We start from the raw sequence: 27,346 nt of genomic DNA, 5'->3' as shown, positions 1-27,346 counted from the left end.
TATGATTGAGCAGTTGTTGTTGACCCAGAGTAGGAAGAATTCCTTAACAAAGCAGTTTACACAATCATATTTCCCATAGAATATCATATTAAACTAAAATTTCAATGAGCCTAGTGGGGATTCGGGTTAGAATAGGTCCTCAGTACCCCCTTGCTTGTCGTAAAAGGCGACTAAATGGGGGGTCCTTCGGATGAGACCGTATAAACCGAGGCCCCGTGTCACAGCAGGTGTGGCACGATAAAGATTCCTCCCTGCTCAAAGGCCATAAGTGCCGAGCATAGGCCTAAATTTGCAGCCCTTCACCGGCAATGGTGACGTCTCCATATCAGTGAAATATTCTGGAGACGGACGTTAAACAGTATACAATCAATCTTAGAGTTTCTTATGAAGGTATGTACATGATCAAAAAATGAAAAAAATTATCCAGACTTAGTGAATCAACACCATATAATATGTTTTCTATATTAATCGGTATGTTATTTTCATTCATGTATTTGATCAGCATATGTCTTTGAGAGGCACATTGATGACAATGCAAGAAAAAAAGCAATGCGTTCTCGTTTTGGTATCCGCGATTTGTACAAGTCATGTTGGTAATTCGTTTAGGTGATCTTTGAAAAGATCAACATTAAGGTTACTACATTTATTCCTTAACTGGCAGTGTATTATGTTTTCAATTTCTTGGAAGAAGTGGCAGTTTAATTTATTTTTAAAAGTTTGTAATGTAGGGGAGTTTCTACAATCATCAGATAAATTTTTCCACAAGGATGTTGTGGATGGTACAAAGCTATTGTATTATGACACTGTTCTAATGATTGGGATTCGATATGAATTAGGGTTGCGCAAATTATAATTATGCTGAATTGGCTGTCTGTCTGTCTGTCTGTTTGTCTGTTTGTCTGTTTATCTGTTTGTCTGTTTGTCTGCTAACTTTAACCTTCGCCATAACTTTTGAACTATGAATGAAAGAGACTTCATATTTAGTATGCATACTCCACTCATTAAGGTCTTTCAAATGACACCAAGGTCAATGACCTTGTGACCTTGACTGTTACCTTTATGCTAAAAATAGTTTTTTCAGCAAACTTTAACCTTCGCCATGACTTTTGAACCATAAAAAACAGAAACATCATATTTGGTATGCATATTCCACAAATTACGCCTTTTCACATGACACCAAGGTCAATGACCTTGTGACCTTGACTGTGTCCTATATGCTAAAAATAGCTTTTTTGAACCTTCACCATAACTTTTGAACCATGAGAGACAGAAACTTCATATTTGGTATATATACTTCACTAATCAAGTTCTTTCAAATGACACCAAAATCAATGACCTTGTGACCTTGACTGTGACCTATAAGCTAAAAATATGTTTTTTTAACTTTGTGCCGCCGGGTGCATAGTGTTTCACAAACACATCTTGTTATTTTTAAAATGTGTTAATTGATTAAATTTGAATTGGAAAATGCATAGCAGTTGTTTTTATTCACAATTCCTGAAAATATATTTGAGATTTACTAATTTTCTCTATATAATATGATTAACTTGAAAGATTAAGTTTGAAGAATTATTATGTGTAAAAAGACGTTACTTTGAAAATTCAGAGACATTTTTGTGAGCATTTTCAACTAGTCAATGCTTGATTTCAGAACCTGAGGATCAGAGTACCTTAAATTTCACTCAGTGGTATAAGAGGCGTTGCGGATAAGAGATGGGTACCCCAAAGCGTAACAGACAGACGGACGGACGGACATACCGATACAGTATACCCTACCACTTTTCAAGCGGGGGGTATAGAAAATAGCTAGAAGATTTCATAAATTGTGTTGAAGGACGACGAAACATACAAGTAGGTGCACATTTTATAACCGAAAAATAAGATCAATATAATATAAATGTTACCTTGCAAACATTACTCAGATTACCTATTTGAATATAGATCTATAAAAAATATTGCTGATTTCTGGAAAAAAGGTTGTTATTTATCCAATTCCCCGGGGTTCCTACAGGAATTAATGTGACTGGTCCGTGTCGCCCGATACTCGTGTCCGCCGATCATATTCATTTAACCGACGATACCAGAAATATTTGGTCGCCCTACCATCGGCTTAAATGTGTCCTTGGCATATTAAACTAGTAAGAATATGTAAAACTTTTATTGTTTTTTTTTTTATTTTTAGATGATAATTTGCATTATTTATTGAACGACCCTCGTAACAAAACCCATATAAGGTAATCAAGTTCTTTCTACCAGTGTATCTTGAGATTGTCGCTTTCAGTGGTGAACCCTTACAGTCAGCTTCAGTTCTTTTTATCTCTGAACTTCGTTATCTTTGATTTTTTTTTTAAGGGCGTAAATTACTAAATGTAGTAAACTATATTGGAAAAATAGTCAAGGAATTAAATATTTAAATGTTTTAATTTTCAAAGCATTTATTATAGAAGAATTTTTCATTCTGAGTCCATGATATAAAAAAGTTTCTATGCTTGAAGGCAGAAAATTATCGCTATTCAGATGAATGTGTCATAGTGCATGTAAAAAAAAAAAAAAAAAAAAAAAGAGAAATTTTGAGTAAGACTTGAAAATCTTTTATGAGAATTACTCATTTAAATGAAATTACTCTTGTCTATTTGTAATTATTTCGATTATAAGATTATTACATATGCATTTAATAATTAACTCAATCGGTGTCGTCCTAATTCACCAATTGCGCTAATTGCTATTGTTACCGGTATTATTTAATATTTATGTGTCACATCTTATGTAGCCATTCAGTTGAGTTTCAGTTTCTGGACTGTCTATATTTGTTTTGTGAAATTTACCGTAATTCATCCAATTGACCTTATTTTCTCCCACTAATTCACCAATTTTATCACTTACCGTATTTTTCCTTCGTTGTTACCGAAAAAATTCCATAAATTTTTATTGAAATGACAGGTCATTGAATGTCACGGGTATGGACAGAATCACTGGACCGTGAAGCTAGTTACCATAAAAACCGAGGACCAATTCAATAATTTGTCACTCTACCCCCAGAAAAAATACAAGAAGTGAAAAAAAGTAAAAGAACAGAATGTTTACTGACATTAGAAACTTAACAGAAGCCATAGATAATTTGGCAAAAGCAACCGAGGATCTGGAAAAATGGAAGACAAGCGCAGCGGAGAATATGGACAATATGTTTTTGGTCCTGATGGGAATCATTATATACCGTAAGATAATTTTTTTCCCTCCTCCTGTCACCTCAAGTTATTGTTTTTCCTTTGACAGAAATTATTTGCATGATCAAAATATAGCTTAGTTGAAAAATTATATTATTTCAATAGGAAGGATTAATTAAAAGAAGAGATCAAATTATTTTTAGAGAAAGAGAGAGGGGATACAAAATCTCGACCAAATTTTAAAAACTTAAAAAATCAAGTTTTACCGACATCAAATTGTAAATGCAAAAGAGTTATTCCATTTTTTAAAAGACATCAACCAAAAACAAAACAAAACGATATACCCTCGTTTTTTTTATTAGGGGGCATAAAAATTAAGAATTTTCCTAATATTTAGATGAATTTGTTCAAGTGTTAAACACATGATAAATTATAACGAATGTTCATTATGATAATGAATAGTTCCTTTCAATCATGATTTTTTTTTTTCAGTAATGCAGGGAGGATTCGCCTTAATAGAATCTGGCTGTGTCAGAAGTAAAAACACAACCAATATCCTGATAAAGAACCTGCTAGACTCCTGTAAGTTTTCTACTACAAAGCCTCTCAAATTGAAAGAAAAATATTTATATTGTGTATTTACGATTTTGTGAAATATCTTCCATTTTCTTTCTTTGATCATTAAATATGCGTCCCATTTATATCACCAATCTCTAAACCATAAAAAAGCCCATTAGCCTACAAGTCCAGCGAAAAGACAAGTGTAATATACTCTCCAAAGGTGTCACCCTTAACTCTGGATGGTGTAATGATATATATATATTTCTGTAAATCTGGATTATAAAGATATTGTGTAATGTTAAGAGATACGTAATTGCATAAATACAGCTGTACGTCATTTGAAAGAGAGGAAAACGGCATTTTTGCTTCAGGAAATATGGCCTCATTTGGAAACAAAGAATTCTCACTTGATCTATTGCACGAGTTTATATTGTCTTTGCCTTATGTTAAACAATGCCCATTAAATGGTATCTTATACTTTGAAATAATTCTCAAAATTATTTTCTCAAGTACTTAGAGGTTTCGGATTCTGCAAGTGTCCTACATTTTCCGGATAATTAATCAGATTAAATCCATTTTAAGCAAGTCTATTTTCAAAACAACAAAAGGGAAAAAACTTCAATCATATATTATAAGGATAAGTCAAATTATAGAAGTAATGATGCATACTATAAATAAATTACTCATGTGTCGTATTCTGTATGAGACCTTTACCTTCAAAACATTAAATATCCCATATTTCGTCAAATGAGTATTAAAGAAACATAACAATTATATATTTGATATCGATATTCAAGTGTCAAAGGGTAGGAATGGGGTATGGCATATGAACAAAATTTCAAAGCGAGGGAAATAGTGAGGGAAATGATATAACGAGGGAATTAAAATAAGACACGACTATGAAATAACGCAAGTTTATCTCTAGGAATCACTAGCTTTCCATTCAGAGATTCTGATGTAATATAAATTATCATTTCTTCTTTTCAGTTATCTCCGGGGTGTTCTATTGGATTTTCGGGTACGCCTTTGCGTTTGGTGCCGGAAACGCCTTTATAGGGTACGATCATTTCGCCCACAGTGGTATGGATGACTCGTCGTACGCCACATGGTTCTTTCAGTACGTGTTTGCCGCCACCGCCGCTACCATTGTGTCTGGGGCAGTGGCAGAAAGATGTGAATTTATAGCTTACCTTGTCTACAGTTCTTTAATAACAGGTATACTAGATTGATAATTAATTTTTACAATAATGTTTTAATATCATTTTTATCTTTTTTCCCAACGATTAATAGACAAAATATGCATGTTCTTTGGTGTATACTCAAAAAACCTCTTTCTCTCCTTTTTTTAAACATAGAATATGCCATTCAATAACATACTGTATTATAAATTCCAGGATTTATCTACCCTGTGTTGACACATTGGGCATGGTCGTCAGAGGGCTGGATGAACCAAGGCTTCACTTACGACACGGGAGACAACTCCACCACGATCTCAATATCATATCAGGTATATATATAAAGATGCATAATGTACAGAAAAACATTGATATCACAAACCAATGCTCGAAATAGATTTTTTGTTGTATCTATTTTCATCAGTTAATTGTATTTGATGACAAATGTATTTAACATTAATTAACATTAAATTTTAATATGGCAGTTAAAAGCGTTTCCTTAACAAAAGGTTTCTCGTTGACAATTTTTATTTGACATGAACAATTTCCTTTTTGATTCACTTGTGCATGTATTTTCTTTATTTTTTCTTTACTAAGACTAAATTTTTGTTTGTTGCACAGGATTTTGCGGGTAGCGGTGTAGTGCATACATGCGGTGGGGTTGCTGCATTTTTGGCGGCATTGTTAATGGGACCCAGAATCGGAAGATTTGATAAAGAAACGGGGGCACCACTGGACATCAAAGGTCACTCCGTACCGGTAAGGCATTCTAACAGCCCTTTGTTTCAATAATCATGCACTGCATCATTTTTAAATGAAAATTTTATGGATTATTTCACAGTTGAAATCGATCTTTTGTAGCTGGCTGCCCTCGGAGGATTCATTTTGATTTTTGGTTTCTTGGCTTTCAACGGCTCTTCCCAAGGTTCCATTTCTAACCCTGGAGATGGAGCTGCGGTTGCTATGGCGATAAAAAATACCGTCATGTCGGCTTCTTCTGGTGCTTTTACGACTATGTTCATGAACAAAATTTCATTGTTTGGAGATCGGAAGTGGAGTTTCGCAACCACACTTAATGGTGCTTTGGCAGGAATGGTAAATTTAAAGATCAATCTTACATTTTTGGATTTCCCTTTTTTTCTTGCAGTTTTCTTTCTCAATAAAACATTAATACACGTATACAGTTTAGGCCACAATTTACTTTTAGCTGTGTCTTCTAAATTAGAATATACTGTACTGTCTATGATATATTTACTCATGCAGAAAGGATAAAATTATGATAATTTACTTGCAGGTAGCCATTTGTGCTGGTTGTAACCAAATGGAAACTTATGCTGCTTTTATTGTTGGAATTGGGGGAGGCATTGCCTATATGATCACCACGTGGTTGGTTCTATTCAAATTTAAAGTGGACGACCCTCTGGACGCATGTGCTGGTAAAATACAAATTGAAATTCTATATTTGTCCAAACACGTTGAATTACATGAAAATACCAGTACAATTTCTGTTTAAGTAAGAATAATTGGAAGCCTGTTTCATACAAATGCTTTTGTAATTAAATCTAACTAAAAACTGGAATATGCACGCGACTAGATCTTTTGACAAAGTATGGTTATTTCTTGTCATTAATGAGGTTAACTTTCAATTATGCTGATATATTCATTGTATTTTTTTTTTTACAGTGCACTACGGAGGAGGAGTGTGGGGAGTAATTTCGATCGGGCTCCTTTCTAGAGATGTTGGGATTCTGTATAAATGGAATGCCGAGGCCGGGCTGGTAAGAAACATGATGCAAGATACATTGCAATATGCATTCAATGGCAAATGAATTAAGTCATATTCGATTTCTTTAATTTCTTAAATTACTTAAATATTTTCAAAACACCAATACTTTATAAACTTGTAAAGTAAAATAATCATTCTTATATTTACAGACCCTGGCTTGGCAGCTGATATGTTTGTTGGCCATTATTGTGTGGACCGGTGCTCTTTGCTTTGTTATGTTCTACATCCTTAAAAAGCTACATCTCCTTAGAGTTTCTTTTGAGTGGGAAACGAAAGGTAATTGTAGTCTAAAAAGAATCAATCTCATTTTAAATTTTATAATTTCCTCGCAACAGAGCTGGTGCAATCGTGTGTGTTTGTTAGTGGGTGGGTGAGAGAGACGAAGTGATTTAATTTGCATTTCGATTGATGTCGAATGCTGCCTTGATTTATAATTATATAAACGCTGTTTTTGGTGTTCTTCTTTCTCTTTTTTATGTCATTTCTCTAATTTTTAAACTTCTTTCTAGGTTTGGACATTCCAAAACACGGAGAGCCGGCGTACCCTGCCGAAGCTTACGGGCACGGCTGGGGGGAGAAGGGAGACACGCTGTTCACAATGGTTAAAAAAGCATCCATGGTTTCCTCCGAGTCTACTATAAAACTTGGTAAGAATAATTTGATATCTTTGAAGAATCAACATCAGGCTGTTTTTAAAGACCGTTTTCATGAAATAAATCTTAAATTTGATTTACAAGGGAGGATGACTTCTTTATATCAATAACTTTACAGAAAGAAAAAAAACTATTTTTGGGTGATGGTGATATAGTAGTGTATTACATATTATGATACTTTTTACTATGTAAGAGGATTTACCAAATGATTGTAGAATGATTGTATTGTAAAGGACATTTTTTGTCATGCTCTTGATTTTAGCGAACTGTACATACGGGTTTATTGTGGTACTCTAAGAATTTTTATGTAGCACACGTGGATCAAAAAATAGATCCGGAGTAGTTTACATTGTAGCCCATGATAACTATTTTACATACAAACAATAAAGACAATTTTAATTTTCATACTGAAAACTGCAATAATTATAGTTTTTTAAAGATTACAGTATGATTTAAGATTTCTGAATTAAATATCAAAGCCTGTTTTTCTTTTGTAGCTTTATCAGAATTGTCCCTTGGAAGTGCGAGCTTCAATACAAATATGACAGAAAAAACTCAGTTGTGAGAGCTACTGATAGAAGACAGAAACTGAGTGTTTTCTTCTTGAACTCAGAGTCTATGAATTCAGAGTAATTTGTATACAAGTATGAATTGTTATAAATATTTCGATTAAAATATATAAAAACGTCTTTTCTCCTTATTTCTCATTCAAAGAAATATATGTACTCAGTATAATTATATTAAATTGATTCTCCACCCTATAAATTTCAAGACTTTGAAATCGCTGCTTTAGCACCTAATTAGAGGAGTATGATTTAAATGTGTTTATCCTTCGTTCATTCATACATTGCTTCCCTCCCAGAGTTAGGTGAAAACATGTTGCTATATGCAATGTAAATAATTTAGTTTATATAAATCATTCATATACTATTATCAAAAATAGCAACATTTTCCATTCATGTGTATTCAAAGTTTAATATGTTTATGTTTAAAAATGAATACGACGGATCGAATATTGCAACGTTTGACATGTCGTACAGACCACTATCAGGGGCGTAGTGCATAAAATTACACTATAGGAAATGTTAATTGAAAGCTTCATTATAAAAAGAACAAAAGTAGTTGACTGCTGTCAGATTGTTGTCAACTTTTTCAGTTTCTTTATTTCATAACATGAAAATTTTTATATTTATTAACTGGATATTTTTTTTATTAAAGGCCGTACATAGCCAAGTATACTTGTCACCATATCGGCCAATCCATCTAAACAGCAAAGAAAATAAGCAAATTCAAAGAATTGTGGTCCCCCGCTTTCGGTGTCTTTGTGAGTGAGATGTCATTTTTATTAAGTCAAATATGAAAGCCCTATCATATGTCATTTAGAAATAATCAGCGAAGTTGAATTTTTAAAAAATAAGGTCAATCATGAAAGGTCAAGGAGTTGGAAATCACAGCATGCTCGGAAATATCTTGTCACAGGTAATGAACATGTCAAATGTGAAAGCCCTATCTCTTCTCAATCAAAAGTTATAGGAGCAAGATGTGTTTCTGAAACACTGATGACCCGGAATGGCAACATAGGGAATATTAAACTTTTCTTAAATGCAAATTAAATATATAGGTACCCAAATAGGGTCTTTTCACAAGAAATACGATTGTGAAATATGAAAGCCCTAGCACCATCTGTTCAAAAGTTATAACCAATGATAAGATTTTGAAAGGTAGGTCAAACTCTAAGGTCAAAGGGTCAAAGTTGTTGGTTTCTTGAGAAAGGTCTTGTCACAAGTATTACATATGTGAAGTGTGAAATCTCTAGCCCTTACCGTTCAAAATTTATGGCCAAGGTTAAATATTTCAAAAAGTAGGTCAAACTCCACGGTCAAGGTCAAAGGGTCAAAGTTCTTGGTATCAAATGAAAGGACTTTTCACAAGAATTACGTACGAAAGCCATTCAAAAGTTATGACCAATGTTAAAATTTTTAAAAAGAAGGTCAAAATCCAAGGTCAAGGTGTAAAATTGCTTGATGTACAATGAAAGGTCTTGTCACAAGGATTAAATATGTGAAGTATGAAAGCCCTAGCCCTAACCCTTCAAAAGTTATGGCCAAGGTTAAAGTTTTTAAAAAGTAGGCCAAACTCCAAGGTCAAGTTCAGCAGGTCAAAGTTCTTGTTATCTAATGAACGATCTTTTTAAAAGGATAAAACGTGTGAAGTATGAAAGCCCTAGCCCTTACCGTTCAAAAGTTATGGCCAAGATAAAAGTTTTTTCATTAGTACAGAAATCTCCAAGGTCAAAAGGTCAAAGTCGTTGGTATCCTATAAAAGGTCTTGCAAAGAATACATATATAAAATATGAAAGTCCTAGTATCTACCGTTAAAAAGTTATGACCAAAGGAAAAGTTAAAAATATTTGTGTAAAAGTGGGTCAAACTCCAAGGTGAAAAAGTCAAATTTGGTGATACCAAAAGAAAGGTCTTGTCACAAGGAATACACAAGTGAAATATGAAAGTCATGGCTCCACTAAATCAAAAGTTACGGGCAAGGTTAAAGTTTTTGTGGCGGACGGACAGACTGTCTGACAGACATACAGACGAATGAGATTTAATGTCCCCTCGCTTTCGCGAAAGTGGGGGACAAAAAATGGCCAAGTGTTATTTTGATCTTCTGACATATTTTAAGAGGGCTGGGGGTTGTGGCCATTTTCAGACCATTTCCTTCTCCTTTAGAAGAAGAGCTCCATATCAAGATATACAAAAATAATAAAATTTTTAAACTAAAATGTATAAAAGTTTTCTTTGCCAAATGATAGTTGGCAGCTTAAGATATCATACCTAAAAAATTAAAGTATATCTTATTGTTAATTTGTTGACCCCCCAGCCTCCTTAAAAAAACCCTCACGTGTTATACCACTCTATGTCTTATGGTTTAGAAGACAGAAGAATCGATGGCATTGTTATGTGTCAGTATGCGTCCTCCGAGGAACAAAAACTTATAATATATTATCATATATGATAATGTCATCAGCCTGTGCAGTGCTGTGCAAGACCATCGCATGGTTTTTTTTATCCTTCATAATGTAGGTCATCTAAGCAGAAAAAAACCCACAGTGAACGAAAGAAATTCGCTGATTTTGCCAAGAATTTAGTACTGAGAGAGTCATACTTAGGATAACATTGGGGGCGTTTACTTGTCAAGCGGTAATTAAAAAGTTTGGGAATTAAAATCCTTTTTTCGACTTTTCAGAAGGGCTCCGAAATAAAAAAAAAAAATGCAACATTGCTTTAAAAATCAAACATATCAAACTTATACCCTAAACATATTTTTCTTATAACTGTTACTTACATACAGCTGTGATGTTACTGCTGCTGCACCATCAACGTCCTCAGCCGAGGCCATGCCTCATTTTGTGTTTCGACCCCTAACCCGATAACCTCTCAGGATGGGGGTTCCACAGTGATGATAAGTCACTGCGTGTTGGTGGTGGGTATCCAGCTACTAGTCTCTCTCCTTATCCAAAACCAGCATGATGATCTTTCTGCTACTTGGGACATCTTTTGGACTGCTGTCCTCCTGCTTCTCCCTGTCACCCCTAGCCAAAAATTAAAACATCCTCCAAACTTGCTGTGCCGGGAAACCTCTACATCCAACCTCTATTGGATGGTTTTAGGTTTGTCATACTTTCTCTCTACATTTTGCCAGCAACGCGTCATATTATGCCTTCTTCCTTTCATGGGCTTCATCGCATCTTTCTATATAGGGAACTGTCAGCTCTATGACAATGATTATCGTCTTTGTACTTGACCACAGTACCATATCAGGCCTGAGATCAGTGGGAAGTATCTCAGTTCAATTCTGACCTAGATCTACAGCCAGCATCCAATCGTCTGCCTGGTTTAGTATTCCGGAGGTCTTCTTTTCTCTTTTCTTCGCTGTTTCATTCTTAAATTCTGCCATCTCTTTTAGAACCTGATTATGACGCCATGTGTATCTCCCCTGTGTTAAGGCCACCTGGCAGTAGGATAGAATGTACTGTAGGGTTCCTCTTTTTCCATAAAGGGGGCACTCTGGCGTTTCTGTGAGATCCCATCTGTGGAGAGTGGGTGATGTTGGTAGCAGATCGTACACTAAGCGTAGTAGAAATTGTAGCTGGAACTACGGCTATTTCCAGATGTCTGCGCAGGCTATAGTGTCCGTTGGTCTATTTCCCATCTTGCCCACCCCCTAGACTCCCATCTCCACTGCTTTAGCTTGTCGTTTTCTTCCTCTTGCTCGGGTCTCTATCTGTACCATGCCACGTCTCTCCTTTGTGTCAGTCTTCTTCTAAAAGCTGCTTTTGGATGTCCTCACTAGACCTTGCCTTCCCACCGTCACCATTCCTACAGTGGCTTTGTGTCTCAAGTAAAATCATTTTGTCTAGAAAATCAGATTAGATTTTTAATGTTGAACGTTCGGGTAATTTGTCTATCACCCTACTACATCTATTTATTTGCTCTTTTGTATTACGGACTGAAAAAAAGAAGCCAAAAAATCCCACGGTTTGTAATACTTTTTTTTGCTTCATACACGTGTTTCTTTAATATCACTGATAATTTTAAGAAGTAACAGGTAGTTTTTTTTTTGATTAGACTAATTTGCTCCCAAAATTTCATGCAATTTAATGGACAAACTATTCATAATCTATTTATAATATTTTTGAAATATTTAACTCCATCAAATTTAATCTGAAAATAGATTTCAATGTGATATTGAATTCTTATATGCAATGAGCATGATCAATTTCTTGTCTTTTCATTAATTTATTAATTGTCAAAGAATGATAATTAACCACAAATATGTGTTCCATGTTCACCTTTTACACCTGAGAACTCGCCACGCTTCAGTGATATTACTATAAGTATATTAACCATGTATGTTTTATGTCTGATTTCATAAGGACAGTACCATCGGTTTATGCAAGATCTTTAATTTTTTTGGCGGATCAAACATTATGAACATCGGACATTATCTCCAGTTTGTTGCCTCTGTGTTGATTATTTTCTTCACCATCGGCAATGTTGAAGGTATGTATTTTAATTAAAAAATATGATTAGGAAAAAAGGTTCTTCATTACCAACTTCCAATAAAAATTTCTTTAATATATAAATAAATACATGTATGTTATTTGAAGATGTTAAGCCTAGCAATTGCAGAATATAAAAGAAACATGTTTTTCTTCTTAAAAGAAATTAAAGAAATAATTAAAAATGCATAAGAATTCGCTGCAAATGCTGATTACTCATGTTAGTATCTTTTGTGATTTTTTTAGAGCATATATCGTAAGATTCAGCTGAATAATCATAAATTATGTAAAACATAACGTTTTAATAAGTTGTTAAAAAATTCTCTGATCTTGAACTTTTTTTAGATAAAAGCTAATATATACAATGCATAAAACATGTGTAAAATGTAGTCAGGTTAAATTTCTGGATTTTTTTTTTTTTACATTCAATATCATTCTTTTTAATTGCGCAAATCGATTAAATGGTAAAATTGTTTACTTCAGACATTATTAAGCTAAATACTGGTATATAAATAGATACTGATCGAAAAAAAAAATACTAATAACAATAATTAATTCTTTTGTTTTTTACATTTCCATTCTAAGAACGTAAACAGATATGTACATGTATACTGATAAGGAATTATCATATATAGGATTGTTTTTGTGTTGATCACGAATGTTGTTTATGTCAAAGAATATTGGAAACATGTAAGCTGGTATAAATGTTTTTCTCACATTCTATTTTTAGAAGAAGCTATATAGTAGAAGAAAATATTTTCATATACATACTTATCCTCCAGCCTTTTGAGAAAAATGTCCTCAAAAAGAAATATTAACGCACTAAGATGATTGCAATACAATTCAATAAACAATATACATGTACTGACTAAGTGGGCATCTCTGTAGCATACCTTTAATTGTTAAATAAATAACTTTATTCATTTTCTCTCTACTTTCAATGTTTTTTTCACAAATATTATTTTTCCATTGCTTTCATCTAAATAGACATAGGAAATGGAATTGATATAATCATTACATGTCTCGAGTTAAAACATGTCAATGGTGCACAAATGAGACAGTTTTAGTACAATTATCGATTAGCAAACCAATAATTACATAACATGTCAATCTATATACAGCGTAAGCGTGCATATAGAAAAGGGTTCCGTAACCTAAGATAATAAATCTAAGAAAGCATTGATAAGCAAGCATATGCTGATTATATATTATGGACATGACATGGACTGTAATGGCAAACCACACCGGTCATCTAATCATGACAATATTATTGTTTCGCGGTCATTTATAAGCATACACACTTAATTCTTATAGAAAACGTCTGAATTTTTCTTACACTGATGAAAAAACGGAAGCATGCTGAATCACTGCATGACTCGTATACATGGATGCCGACAAATTGTTTCTGACCAACACGAACAGACCATTAATTTTTTGGACTAAGTAATTCATCCAACATACCAATCTAAATTATATTTGTTACTCTCACAGAATGTTAAAATACAGATAAGTAATCTATTATACAGACAGATAGTTGATCATATTTGGAGTAAACAAATAAATCTAATAACTACAAAATTCCTTAGACGTTAATTACTGTGTCAGGCTTTACAGGCAATCAAAAGCGGTTTTTGTTATTAAGATATATCACTTTGTGATGGACAAAAACAATGCCTACAATATGATAACAAATGGTCTTTAATACTCCATATCATTTCTTCCACATTTTTCATGTGACCATTTTTGTCGTTGACTTCCAAAAATGCAACCAGTTTGCGTTAACGAAAATAACCGAGAATTAGCATTGAATTGTTTGAAAGCAAATGTTTTCCTCATAATTTTTAAAGCAAAGTTCTATAATGAGGTTATTGTCAGCAAATAAGATATTTGATAAAGGAAAGTTCAATTAGAAATTATGTTAAACTGATACATCAATAATATTTCCAGGTCAGCTGGGTCGAACACAGCGACAAAGGAGTCGGTTTGTGTTGCGTCAGTCTTCTCGCCCCACCACAAGAGTTGGTTCAACAATGGCAGACCTTCTAAGACAGAGACAGAGACAGAGGATGAGTTTGCAAGGAACAAGCAACGCGAACGAAATACGCCGTCAACTTCTGCGAATGATTGCAGCAAGACGATCGGGCTCGACATCCTCATCGGCAGGTACCCGGAACACCATTGCAGGTGTCCGGAACAGGAGTCGGGTGATCACGCAATGCCCAAGCATTAGTTGTGTACAGGTTCCGGCTAACTGCCGAAGGCTTACATTCTACATGACTGAGACGGGGAGACGGTGTAGGGGGTGTGATTTCAACCGCTGTGAAAACTTTCAATCGAGATGGGAGAAGGGTTTTTCGAGAATTGAGTGAATAACGCAAAAGTTATGTCAAAGCTTCAAGATGAAGGCTGTGATAAACTCAACATCAATTCATCTTTATTGCTCGTTAGAATCACAGAAAGAACCGATGTCATCAGTTTCTTTTGCGTGCTATACGTTTTGAAATACTATACTTGTCGAAGGAATTAAGGAATAAATATATGGTGTTTTAGTATCATTGAAATCAGAGAAATAGTAAACATTATATGTGTGAGTTGGCGGAAAAGAGTGTGACATGAATCAAAGGCCCGAGCAATTCGATCACAATTCATTGTACATAATCATTATATATTTAATTGGATGTCCAGTAGTATCTATTGGACTATGTGTATGTTGTAAGCCTTTGTTTTTGTTTCTGATATTTTTGTTCATTAGTAAGGTCATATAAATGACCTGACACTTTTATGACCTTTATTATTGATAGTATTTATATCGAGACATTTGCAATAGAGACAGAATATCTCCAGGAAAAGTTTATACTGTTTTTTCGCAATTCCCCAGTCATTGTTATGGCTGTGTTGATTGTTTACACGTGTGTTCTTTGTGTTCTGCTCTTTAGATCTACAACTTTTATATGTAATTAATAAAAAAAATGCTTTGTTACTTTTGTCGTAAGATACAATAACAACGAAAAAAATTCATAAATGGTAAAGGAGACTTAAAAGATCGCTGGGGAAAGATGAGATTTGCAGGTACACAAAAAATATTAATTCCATGTTCACTATCTGAAAATGTCATATTATTGTTAAGACACTAAAGATTTCATCAACACCACACTTGATAGAGTTATGACAAAGGAAAAGAATCTAAAAGACATATTTCTATCAAATGATTGCGTGATAAGAGATATGATAAACCTGAATGATGGTTTAATTATGAAACACGATTGCACTGTTTGTAGTACAAATAAAAGGTCTTTGATAAAATATGGAATCAGAGAGGAATCTGTCGTTCTATTTTTGCATACATAGAAAAGTCACAACTCTCAAAAGTGTCTTACAGATTAATTTACTTTTGACTTGATAATACATCTACCTACAATCAAACGAAGGACCGTCAATGGTATTGAGTAGTTTTTGTATAAAACATTTTTTGTAAGGAAAATCCAAATACCGATATCCAGAGTGAATTTCTTAAAGCTGAAAACTTTCTTAAATGCAAGTTTGGAAACAAGCATGAACTGTTTAGAAAATTTTGTAGAAAGAAACGTTTAAAGATGTGGCCTTTCCCCAAACCCCCGCATTCATGTATATATATATATATATATATATATATATATATATATATATTCAAAAACTAAAAAAGAAACATTAAAGACAATCGCTATAATTTTAGATCTGTCCCTGGAAGATGCTGGGTTATCCCAGTTATAATGAAAAAAAAAAACCAAAACTTTGAGTAATCTTTTAAGGTAAAAAGACAATAGTTTCGATGTATAAAAAAAACTTATTAGCTTTTATTGTTATCAAAAAAGATGGCTTTTTCGCATTACTTATTGATTTAACTGCAGACCTGTAACTTGCTGGTCTAAAAGAAATTGGATGGTCGTTCATCCATTCTTTTTTTTTGAAATGGAATGGTCGTCAACCCCAATTTTTTTTAAAGACCAGCGAGCTACAGATCTGCAGCTATAGCTGAACGAACCTCCTATTATACATATATGATTGTTCGTTTATTCATGAACGTAAATTGTGAATTTGAGCTTAAATTTAAAAATGAAAACCATATTCTGAACAGAAGCTCAAGTCTGTTCTATCAAGACTTACGTTCTATGCAAAAAGGCCCCTGTGTGACATATAAATTTACAAGTTTCGAAGTGTTTCGACTGTTGTCTTTGAGTATGGATTCTATTCATTTCATCAAAAAGGATTATAAAAAGGCAGCAATGTATGATATAAAAAAAATACAGCAATTCTATGGAATTCCTCTACAGCTGATTTTGTCACATACTCAACCATGGATGGATGTATCTTATTCAACACGAAAACTGGAGATAAAGAACTGTAAAGAACTGTAATCAAGCTCAGAAGGTCAGAGGCGGGATCGAGTGCCTTTGAGGAGTAAGCATCCTCGGTCGACGGACAGAACTTTCATCGATTTTAAAAATAAGCAAGATATTTTTAGAGAAGTCGTCTGATACCATCCTTATCCAAATTAAAGGATATGTAAAATGTGAGTTTTTTTGGCCAATGACCTTGTTGTAAGACCCACTTTTCGCAAAATATTACAGAAATGAAACAAAATTACATGTATCATCAGTATACTGATTATCAAAACTTGAGTTTTATGCTAACAATGAGATATAAGTTTAGATTTCAAGGGATGCAAGTTAATAAAAGTTAACTCACTTCTTTATTTTGATTATCTTTTCATGCAGTAGACACAACATTCTTAATTTTTCCCCTAACACCAAATTGAATTCAAGGTCCATATACGCAGATGTTCAAAAGAATTCTTGATAATAGATTTTTTTCATCTCGAATTTAACAGAACATATTAGAACTCTATGTACATCAATATTAATTAATTAACTTGGCAAAAATAAGAATATATTACAAAATGAGGTATAAAAAATCAATGATATAGCGTAATCATTGAGATGTGAATCAATTTGTAAGCTGCTCGAGGAAAACAGTCGTTTTTTGGAGAACGGCGCGCGCAGTCGCCGTATTTTGTCGCAAAGATTCACCAAAGAGATGCATCCTCGCGCTGCTGGAACCGAAATCCCATAATTATGCTTCAGATGTTCTTTACACGAAGGAGATGTAACATTTGTCACACATAAGGTATTTATGATTTTTATTAATATTACAGGTAACTATAGCATCGCTGCTAATTGAATGCTAATGGATAATTTAGAATCCAGCGTCAGAGATTCTGTGGATTAAGATTTGTAAGGGAAATTATTTTTTCCTGCGGAGACTTGTCATTGTATCACGTTTGCAAAGCGTAAAATATATAAGAAGGCAGAAATGCATGTGTGATGTAAAAATCGGGGCGATATGTTCTTTCGACACTTTTAAGTAATGGATTTTTTCTTGCTTTTTCTCATCTATATGTTCAGCAGATGCCACAAGAATTCACCAAGCTCGGCTGTTTACCATCACGAGCAGTGTGCACATGGAATGTGTTTTTTCCAGTCTTTGACAATATAATCAATAATAATATTACTCGTCTATATTACCATGCCTGTGATAGCCAAATTGATCAGCCTAATCACCTGCAACTCTGCTCACGGGAACTCATAAACTCAGGAATATTGATAATTTTTCTGGAGTTTGAACACTGATTAAATCCAATGTTATATAATACCTGAAAGCACGGTTGTTGAGGATCAGGATTTTTTTAGTATTACATCGTGTAGTTCAAAGGAAAACAACTGCCAAACATCGACCTATAGGTGCCAATTACACGCCTTTCACTGCCATAACCTCTCAGAATCTCAGTATTAACAGGTCCGAACAATTGCGTGTTATAAACACTGACAGTTGTAAAAACAAATTGTACGTTTCTGCCACCGAAAAATCTTAATGATGTTCGAAAAGCCATATGTCCGGATATCACTACAACTCGCTGGTCATTCTACCACATTTTACGAAATTCTGGTCATAAAAGGAGTGCATGACACGTACACATATACATAGATCTTTACATTAAATGAAAGTATATATTGTACTCATTTTTTAAATTAATTTAAACTGATATTTTTTTGCAAGTATAAAATTAGGCAAGTAATATAATATGTTAATTATCAAAGAGTATAAACTCAATTCAAATCTCAACCACATCACGTGTATGGTGTTGTATCATTTAATACATCCGTTATTTTAAAAATGAAGGGTAAGGGATTCACTGAAAATATTGTAAAAGTAATTATGTCCACGTGTTAAAAGGATTTTCTTTTTAATTGCCAAGGCCATTTATAGCGATTTTTCATTAATGCAATATTTTTATGAGAAAAACAAGTCAGTGCTGTTCCATTCAGGCATTTTTTGTAGCAATGCCCGATAAAAAAAGATTTTAATCATTTTTTTTTATCATAGAATGGAATCCCTGGATCAGGATGAGGTTGACACCCTTAATCAAGCCGCACAGACCGCAAGACAGAGAAGAGCCGAGAATTTCCGAAGACGGAAGGTGGTCTCGGAGGTTTACGATGCAGTTCTGAAAATTGACGCAAGCACGCAGACGGTATTGTATCGACTGAATTTGAATTATGTGAGATTTATGTAAATTCAACAATGAGAATTGTATTGTCATTTGCTATAAGGTTATTGATCAAAAATAACTTTTTGGTCCCATTTGCCATGTAACTTTAAACTACAATTTAGTTATTTTCATACGCAAAAAGTAAAGGCACTTTAATTCTAGCATTCTTTTTTTGTTTTTTATTTTGTTATTAATTCATGTCAAACGTTGCTATATTTAATTTTTTCCATTTGAACTGTATAATTTTTCATTAATATTCTGTATTTTCTATTTGTATTATGTACTTTTCCAATTGCATTCTACTATATATTTTTCCATTTGCATAATTGTATAATTTTCCGGATAGGAAATTTTAAAAACAAACATGTGAAACAACACATGTATGTGTGTTTGTGGAAAACTGATGTGCCTATATGGCAGTTCTAGGTTTTTCAAAAGTAGTTCAAACGACAAGATCAAGATTAAGAAATGTTTTAATCATAGAAAGATCATTTCACAAGGAAAGCCCATGTGAAACAATGACTCTGCTATTACCAACAATTCAGAAAATATGGAAAAGGAAGCTTTTCAAAAAGTAGGTCATACTCCAGAAATAATATACATATCAAAGGAAAGGTCTCGTCACAAAGAATGCAGAAATGACATATGATGACCATAGAAGCTACCGTTCAAAACTTATAAGCAAGGGTATTTTTTTTAAATGAAGGTCAAACTCTTGGGGTCAAGATCCTGAAGTAAAAAGTGTTAATTTATCCAAAGAAATAGGTCTTATCACAAGGCATACAAAAGTGATATATGACATTCATATCTATCACCGTTCAAAATCTATAGCCAATGTACGTGTTAAGAGTAGGTCAAATACAAAGGTCAAGATCGAAAAGTAAGAAAAAAAAGGTGGTAGTCAAAGGAAGTTCTAATACATGAAATAAAAATGTGAAATATAAAGGTCCAGCCATTCAGAACTTACACCCAAGGTTGAAGTATAAGTACATTTTTACAGAGGTACGTTAAACATAAAGGTCAAGAGGTTAGATATATCGCATCGTCTCAAGCCATGGTCCGGAGTCCGCATACAGCTTTCTCCTACCCGTGGCTGCTTGATTACAAAAAGTGTCGTAAACTCGTAATCTTGAATATAATTTACACATCGCTACTGTGACGTCATATTCAGTCAACGACAAGTTTTGTTTCCATCGCAATTGAAATCAACAAATTACATCAGCAGTATTTCGTACTCTGCGACTGGGCATTGAAAGGTCGCATGAAAGGTCAATTCCCGACTATGCTTTACTCGCATTGGTCAATACTCTAAATAAGCTACCGTACGAGATATTCTCGTCTCATGCAATCACGGCCAGAATGGGAGAGGATCGTACATTTTGGTCGGGGTTTGCGACGATGAATATGTTAATACCAAAAGAAAGGTTTTGTTACAAGGAAAACACACGTGAAAATAGTGCAATTCTCAGTTAACCTTTGACTTTCAGTAAGGCGTGGTATTCTCGACGTTACATAATTAGCGTCTGAAAATTACGAAGCCTTTCATTCACTGTTGAAAAATAGATTCCAGCGAATGTCAACGAGTGTATGAATGATCCAATGATAATGTTTCGTATGGCAAAGAGGTGGGGCTTAAATCGTTTCCTCGTTGTCAACAACAATTTAAAGTTGCTGATGCTATTTATTTCTTAACCAATGAGAATCTATTTGAGAGACGTTAATTAATAGTGTGACTAGTGTCGAGAAATTCACGCCCTACTGAAAGTCCAAAGTTGACTGAGAATCGTACTATGAAGGCCTTAGAGTTTTTTTTTTCAGAATGTTAATGCGGCTCTGGACAGGTTATACTTTTTATTTTTCAAAATGTATTTATGAATTAAACTATGCATTTGTTTTTATTCTGCTGACAGATGAAGGAAAAAGAAGACCCAAGTCAGAATAGACTACATAGAACTTCCCAAGGACTCTTGTGTTTTACATTATTCGTTACCTTGGTGACCAATGTAACAAACATTCGGAAGTACGGTCATCAGGATGATTCTTACTACACGGGACTAATGTTGAACTGTTTGTGTGTGTGTCTGCAAGTGATATCGTTATTCGCTGCCCTGTGTCAGTGTCTTAAGGAATTTATGATTTATGAAGTACCTATTTTAATGACAACTCTAAACAAGACTATACTGAAACTATCTGCCATAATCGTTTTAATACAGATTTTTCTATGGATTTGAAAACCTCAAGTGCATTTTCTTCTCGCTAGTTAAGGATTTGATTGGTGAAACTATATCGTATGACGTGTTAATTACATAAGTGCTTTGATGTACAAGTTCACGTGCTATTAGGCTATTTAGAGTAGTGTAAAACATTGGTTTAATATAGATTTAAAGTGTTGATTTCAACAATAATTAAAGATTTTTTCTTTGAGTTGCTTTATATGAGAGAAGACGATTGCAACATTGCTGGAAAAATATTTTTCATATCAACAATACGTTGCATTGGAGATGCCACATATTTGGATAAACTACAAGTATGTTGTAGCATTATACCAACATCAGTTACATGTGGATGTGTGTTCGAAGTTATCAGTATTTGAAGAGATTCTTCCACTCCTTCGTATAAATGCCAATGTGTCTGAGGTTTATGATATATATGTTGGAGTTTGTTAGAAATACTCAATTTAATAATGTCAGTGTATCACGCCAGATTTTATGTATGTTTTAATTGATTGGTACTGTACAGTGCCAACCAAATCTTGTACAGCAAAATGAGATAGGCCTTATGCTCTAAGATCAGATGACTGTTTGGTTTATATGATGTATCTGGGGTTTTTTTTCTCGTTATTCTATCATATCTATTTTTACTTTTTTCCTCTTTTCATAGCGAATTCAATTATATGAAAATTTATTCTTTAAAGCATAAACTGTGTACAACATGATTCTATTATGCTCTGGTCACTTTTATACAATCTCTCTCAAGCTAACCTTGCATTCAGATTTTAGTTAACCTGAGGCATGACCTTTGGGCAGAGGTGGGTCACAATTTTACATGGGAATATAAAGGAAAATGTTTATAAAAGCTTCTTTTAATATCCAAATTTTCTAAACAAAAGTACGCATGCATTTCCATGGAGTTTAAATAAATAATGACCATTAGGTCGAGATCACGGAAGGGGTCACAATCAGTTTTCAAGGGTTTAAATTTAAAGCACTTTTAGGTAGGTAAGGTTTCTTATTAGTGACTCCCTGGTACGAGGGTTACGACATTTAGCAATAGGTTTTAAACAGTATATACATGTACATGTATCAACTTACATTTACAAAACCAGGAGCTATGCTCACGATCTGTAAAACTACTCTCAGCATAAATTAAATGATTATAGGTGTGTTTCTGAAACACTGATGCCCTCGTATGACAATTTAGCTTTACAGCAAAGGTTAATTTTCTCGATGCAAGTTAGACTTCAAGGTGAAGGAATAGAGATTAAAAATCGTTGTTACCCAAGGAAAGGACTTTTCTCGATGAATACACTTGTGAAATAAGAAAGCACAAGCATCAATCATTCAAACATTATGGTTAAGGTTAAATATTTTTTAAAAGTGGATCGAACTCCCATGTCAAGGTCAAATGGTAAAAACTTGTCGTTTTTTTTCTACGGTCAAAGGCAAAATTATTGGTATCCAAAGTAAGGTCTTGTCACAAGGAATACACCTGTGAAATACCTGTACATGTATTAAGCCCTGGTACTACGTGTAACTGTTTCAAAAGTGTTATAGCCATGAAGATTAACTATTTCTTTTTAAATTTGACGAACTCTAAGGTCAATGTCAAAAATATTTATACCGTTGGAAAGGTCGTGCAGTGATAAACACACAAGTGAAAACATTTGCATCAACTATTCAATAGTAATGGTCAAGGTTAAAGTTTGTAAATTTTTGGAAAAGTGTACCACATTTCTTGATGAAGGTCAAGAGGTCAAATATGTTAATAACAAAAAAGGTCTTATCACAAGGACTATACATGTAAAGTACATGTATGAAAGCCATAGCGCCATCCAATCAAAAGATATACATGTAGGCAATCTAAGGTAAATGTATACAAATGTATGCAGAAAAACAGATAGACAGATTGAGGTACGGGGAAAATACTCTTTACCCCCGAATCTTCGATTTTGGGGGTATAGACACCGTTTGTGTAAAACAAAGACCTATTGAAAATTAATTTGAATTGTATCACATACATGTACCTCACTTTGCACAAGGAATATGTACAGGAAATCGTCACTACGGTCTTATGTATTAACTTTTTAAAAAGACAATTTAATTTGATTTGAAAACATCAAGTTTCCTAATATTTTTCACTCCAATATTTATTTGAATAATAAATATATGCGCATACAATCAATTTATAAACGTAATCGGGTTTTTTGCCTCCATCACGAAGAAAATACGAACAAGGCCATGGTGTTTGGGTACCCCCCCACCCTTTTAATGTAACCTTTGTTTATTATTGAAAAATAAGTACTGATTATGTAACATTTGAAACAAACATGGGCCTCTGTTGACCCAATCTCCGTGCAACAGAAGATAAAAGTACTATGAGTGGCTGTATTGGTTAAGGATAATTTTCCTGTTGACCAAAGAAAGCTACCATTGTAATGCATCCGTTGCGGATGTGAAAAGTAACAATACTTGCTTGTTTACGTGCATAGGTCACAGGGATGAATTTATCTTGTCAGTTAATCCCAAGTACAGAAACAGAAAAGGTTGGCAAAATGATTCTCTCTCAAGTTCACCTTCCATTGTGTTTGGGTAAGTCTTTTTGATATTTATACTTGAAAAAAAAAATTAAATATAGTTGACATGTAGTTTAGTCTGCTTCTGTGTGTATTAAACGTAATTTTTCCTGAGGATTGGTGTGATTATTATTTTTCCCGTAATTTTTGTTTTTCCGCGTTTTTTTTTGGGGGGGGGGGGTGTTTTTGTTTTGATTTTTTTAATATCAATGTTAGGTTCAAATTCTTTTTTTGTTCTAATTTTCTTTTCTAAATTATTTTTTTTTCGAAATAAAATTCTAACTTAACCCCATTCTCTTCTTAAATTTTAGGGATGATTCTTTTGATGTGGCCAGCAACTCCACATGGATGCAGACACACAAATCGCAAACGCGAGGACCGGGGCTTAAAAGAATGTCTGTCCCATTGGGGAGTCCAAACTGTCACCAACGTCATCGATATACAGAAGACATTGTTTGATGCCAACTTAACGCATGCCTGTCGGTGAGTAATCTCCAATGTATTGAAAATGACTGGATTTTTTTTAATGACTTACATTAAGGATTATACATTATGTCTGTCTCTTTGCTTGTTTGTTTTACGAACTAAGTTTGTCAGCTATCTCTTCTATATTTGATCAAAGTGTTGACGTCAAACGTCAAATTACCCTCCCCCTTTCCCTCCCCATCCAAACTCAGCGTTAACGGCAAATAAAAGAAATTAAGATCTGTAAATGCAAATTGATACCGAGATTATTATCTCTAAAACTAATTTTATTTTATCTTTTTAAAGAGCTGATGCTCTAGACTCGGCTAAGCAGTGTGTTACCACCGTGCCTGTGGACAAATGTCCGTCTGTTCTCCTGTTCTGGCACCACCTCATCGGTCCACTTAATCAGGCCTGCCAGAACATCAAAGGTACCTTAACCTAATCTGAAAGCTTGGTACTCTAATTAAAAGCTAGCTTTAAAAATGTTTAATTAAATAAGACAAATTTAAATTTTACTCTATAATTTTCTTCTTTCTTTGAACAGTTAGCATGCTACGATCGATGTTTTTGTCTTTCCAGAGTTTACAAATTCGTTAGTGTGCATTGATAGAAAGAGACTGACATTATGCCAAGGCATTACCCACAGCATAGGTCCATATAGCAGGAGGAGAAGGGATAACGAGAGAAACTGCCAGTAAGAATTTAAGGTTGATTGGCCCATCTGATAAGACAGATAACTCTCATTGGAATAAATGATTGTTATTCCCTTATTTAATATCAAGTTGCAAAGGTGATTTCTGCAGATTTTGCGCCGAAATTAAGGTCTGCTGATATTCTAGTTTTTATTTATTTATTCATTTTTTCTGCAAAGTCATTATTCATACACATATAAATGAGAATGATGAAACTATATTCTCTTCTGTGTCATTTGTTTTGAAAACAGTATTCTGTTAATATTTTCAGGGCCATCTCAGAGTATCAAACATGTATGAATCAGATATTACAGAAAGGCCCCGACTGCGAAGGTGATGCCGTAAAACCTCTTGTAAACGCCCTAGGCCTCCATCTTCTTCATCTCGGCGTGTATTACGAGTGTGCTCAAGGTATATATGAAGAAAAGAGTGACAGTGGAAAAAGGTCCCTATAAAACATGTACTTTAATTTGTAATTGTCTTCCGGGATCCTTTTACAGTGCGCACAGTGCACTGACTAACATCGGTGCAATGTCAAAAATATCGTCTACATTCTCATAGATATACTTAAATAATTCATTTAATTAGCTTTAGTTGTTGACAGTGTCGTAATATTTGCAAAAAAAAAAATAGTGTATACATATATTTAATTTTTTTATCATGCAGATTACCCTTTCACTTTGCCACCAGAAGATACTTTAAATGGTACGTAAAATAAGACATATACCTTCATCTGCACATGCATTGATAGCCAGATATTATAAAACTGTCAAACTTTCATCATAAAACGGGAAACGTACGAAGTTTGACAGTTCAATTAAGAGGCAATTAACGTTTGTAACCTTAAATTCAGGAATCACAGAGAACAACTGTAAATTTAAGTCTAGTTTTGTATTTGATCAGACACTTCTCTTGATGTCCCCTTGAATGGAAAAGGGGGTACAGAAAGTTGGACAATATTAAAATTTTCATATGCTCTTCTAATTTTAATTTATAAAATTCAGAAATATTGACAAAAAGCATTATCAGTTGTCTGCAGCATTTTAATTGGAATAGGATGGGTCGGATGGCTTATTTCTAAGATTTATACTAGGCAGAATGATCTATTTATAATATTGGGACCAGGCTATATTATGACAAATATTTCATTGACATCACACATTTTGATTAAGTACAAGTTTATGACACTTCAATCCTCTCTCTTTTCTAGGCCTTCCTTTTGACACACCACTAGGATTTGACTCCGATTTCTTTGACTGAAGTTTTCTCACTCAAGATCTAATCAGACATTACTGGGCCACACTACCACATTATATGGCCTCCTGTTCAGAAGACCCACCATCTGTCACCGAGAAAAACTAACTTATTGATCTGTCAACCATTTGAACCATGGTATTCATTCACAACAGAAAGCAATCAATTTGTGAAAGATACTGATCTAGCTGCAGCATGGGTTTGAAAGAAAGAAAAACATTTTCCCTCTTTTAAACATTTTAATGTTGTATACATTGTATAATTTTGACTAGGTATAACATTATAAACATAAACAATATTATAACATATATTTTAAATTAATGCAAGCATTATGACCTTTTTTTTCAAAGAACACAGTCATACAGCATAATAGGAAAAAATTCACGCAAGTCTGTTCAATAAGAAAACCCAGATTGGTTTGTACCTAGAAGTGAATGCTTTCAAGAAAATCAGTTAAGATGTCCAGTTAAATATACACTTGTGCAACAAATATGCAGATTCACAAACTTCAAAAGTTTAAGTAAAAGGGAACAGTTTAAATTGCATTCAGAATATTGCACAAAGACAATAATATCATTTTTATAGCAAATATCGTAAATCTTTGGTTAAAAGCAGTTCCATGTGTAGTACTTTTAATAACATCAATAAATGAATGATTGAATGCAAGTATTCTTTTTAATCTACATAACATGTATAAAAATCTATACTGTAATGAAAAGCATTTTAAAGTAAATGTTTAATTTTGCAAGCATTACATGTAAAATGTGGCAAATTTGGCACAAAAACTCAATCACTTTAATATCAATCTACATATATGTATGATAAATAATGCTGCTTCCAATTTTTTTTTCTTTACATGTTGCACAACTGCTTGGTATCATAAAACTGCAAACAACCTAGAAATGCTTCAAGGTTTGATAAATTGTACAATAAACAAACCAAGGCACAAACTTTTGTAGAGTACTGTACATAAATATAATATAAAGCAAGCACTTCCACATTTACATATCGTCTGGTACACAGTTTTTGGAATGGTTGTCAATGTTTTTGTGTGCCAACTAGTCTGTTCCATTTATTTGCTTGTAAAAATGGATCAATTTTGTATTCTCATGACACAAATAAATAATCTACTGATATAGATGTGTAATCAATGTCT

General features: G+C 33.7%; 3 protein-coding genes across 3 annotated transcripts; all 3 read left to right on the top strand.

The window, feature by feature from the left end:
• The first annotated feature begins 2,998 nt into the window (after window positions 1-2,998).
• On the top strand, window positions 2,999-7,932 carry LOC134250717 (putative ammonium transporter 1). Its single transcript, XM_062733084.1, has 11 exons — window positions 2,999-3,215; window positions 3,657-3,746; window positions 4,713-4,940; window positions 5,120-5,232; window positions 5,522-5,659; window positions 5,762-5,995; window positions 6,195-6,336; window positions 6,584-6,678; window positions 6,836-6,962; window positions 7,196-7,333; window positions 7,837-7,932. Exons 1-11 carry the CDS (start codon window positions 3,077-3,079, stop codon window positions 7,902-7,904), a joined length of 1,512 nt encoding a protein of 503 aa, XP_062589068.1. The 5' UTR covers window positions 2,999-3,076; the 3' UTR covers window positions 7,905-7,932.
• A 4,358-nt stretch (window positions 7,933-12,290) lies between these two features.
• On the top strand, window positions 12,291-15,378 carry LOC134250714 (uncharacterized). The gene is made up of 2 exons (XM_062733079.1): window positions 12,291-12,399; window positions 14,346-15,378. The coding sequence occupies exons 1-2, from the start codon at window positions 12,327-12,329 to the stop codon at window positions 14,765-14,767; spliced, it is 495 nt and encodes a 164-aa protein (XP_062589063.1). The 5' UTR covers window positions 12,291-12,326; the 3' UTR covers window positions 14,768-15,378.
• Window positions 15,379-23,646: 8,268 nt separating this feature from the next.
• LOC134250713 (uncharacterized) lies at window positions 23,647-27,337 on the top strand. The gene is made up of 7 exons (XM_062733078.1): window positions 23,647-23,792; window positions 24,088-24,259; window positions 24,548-24,672; window positions 24,824-24,938; window positions 25,208-25,347; window positions 25,603-25,641; window positions 26,147-27,337. The coding sequence occupies exons 1-7, from the start codon at window positions 23,702-23,704 to the stop codon at window positions 26,194-26,196; spliced, it is 732 nt and encodes a 243-aa protein (XP_062589062.1). The 5' UTR covers window positions 23,647-23,701; the 3' UTR covers window positions 26,197-27,337.
• Window positions 27,338-27,346: the final 9 nt, after the last annotated feature.

Source organism: Saccostrea cucullata, unplaced genomic scaffold (assembly GCF_032062105.1).
Source record: "Saccostrea cucullata isolate Sc308-1 unplaced genomic scaffold, CSIRO_AGI_Scuc_v1 ctg1716, whole genome shotgun sequence".
NCBI classification, from domain to species: domain Eukaryota; kingdom Metazoa; phylum Mollusca; class Bivalvia; order Ostreida; family Ostreidae; genus Saccostrea; species Saccostrea cuccullata.
The sequence above is the reverse complement of the archived record's forward strand: the minus strand, read 5'-3'. Positions and strand labels throughout refer to the sequence as shown.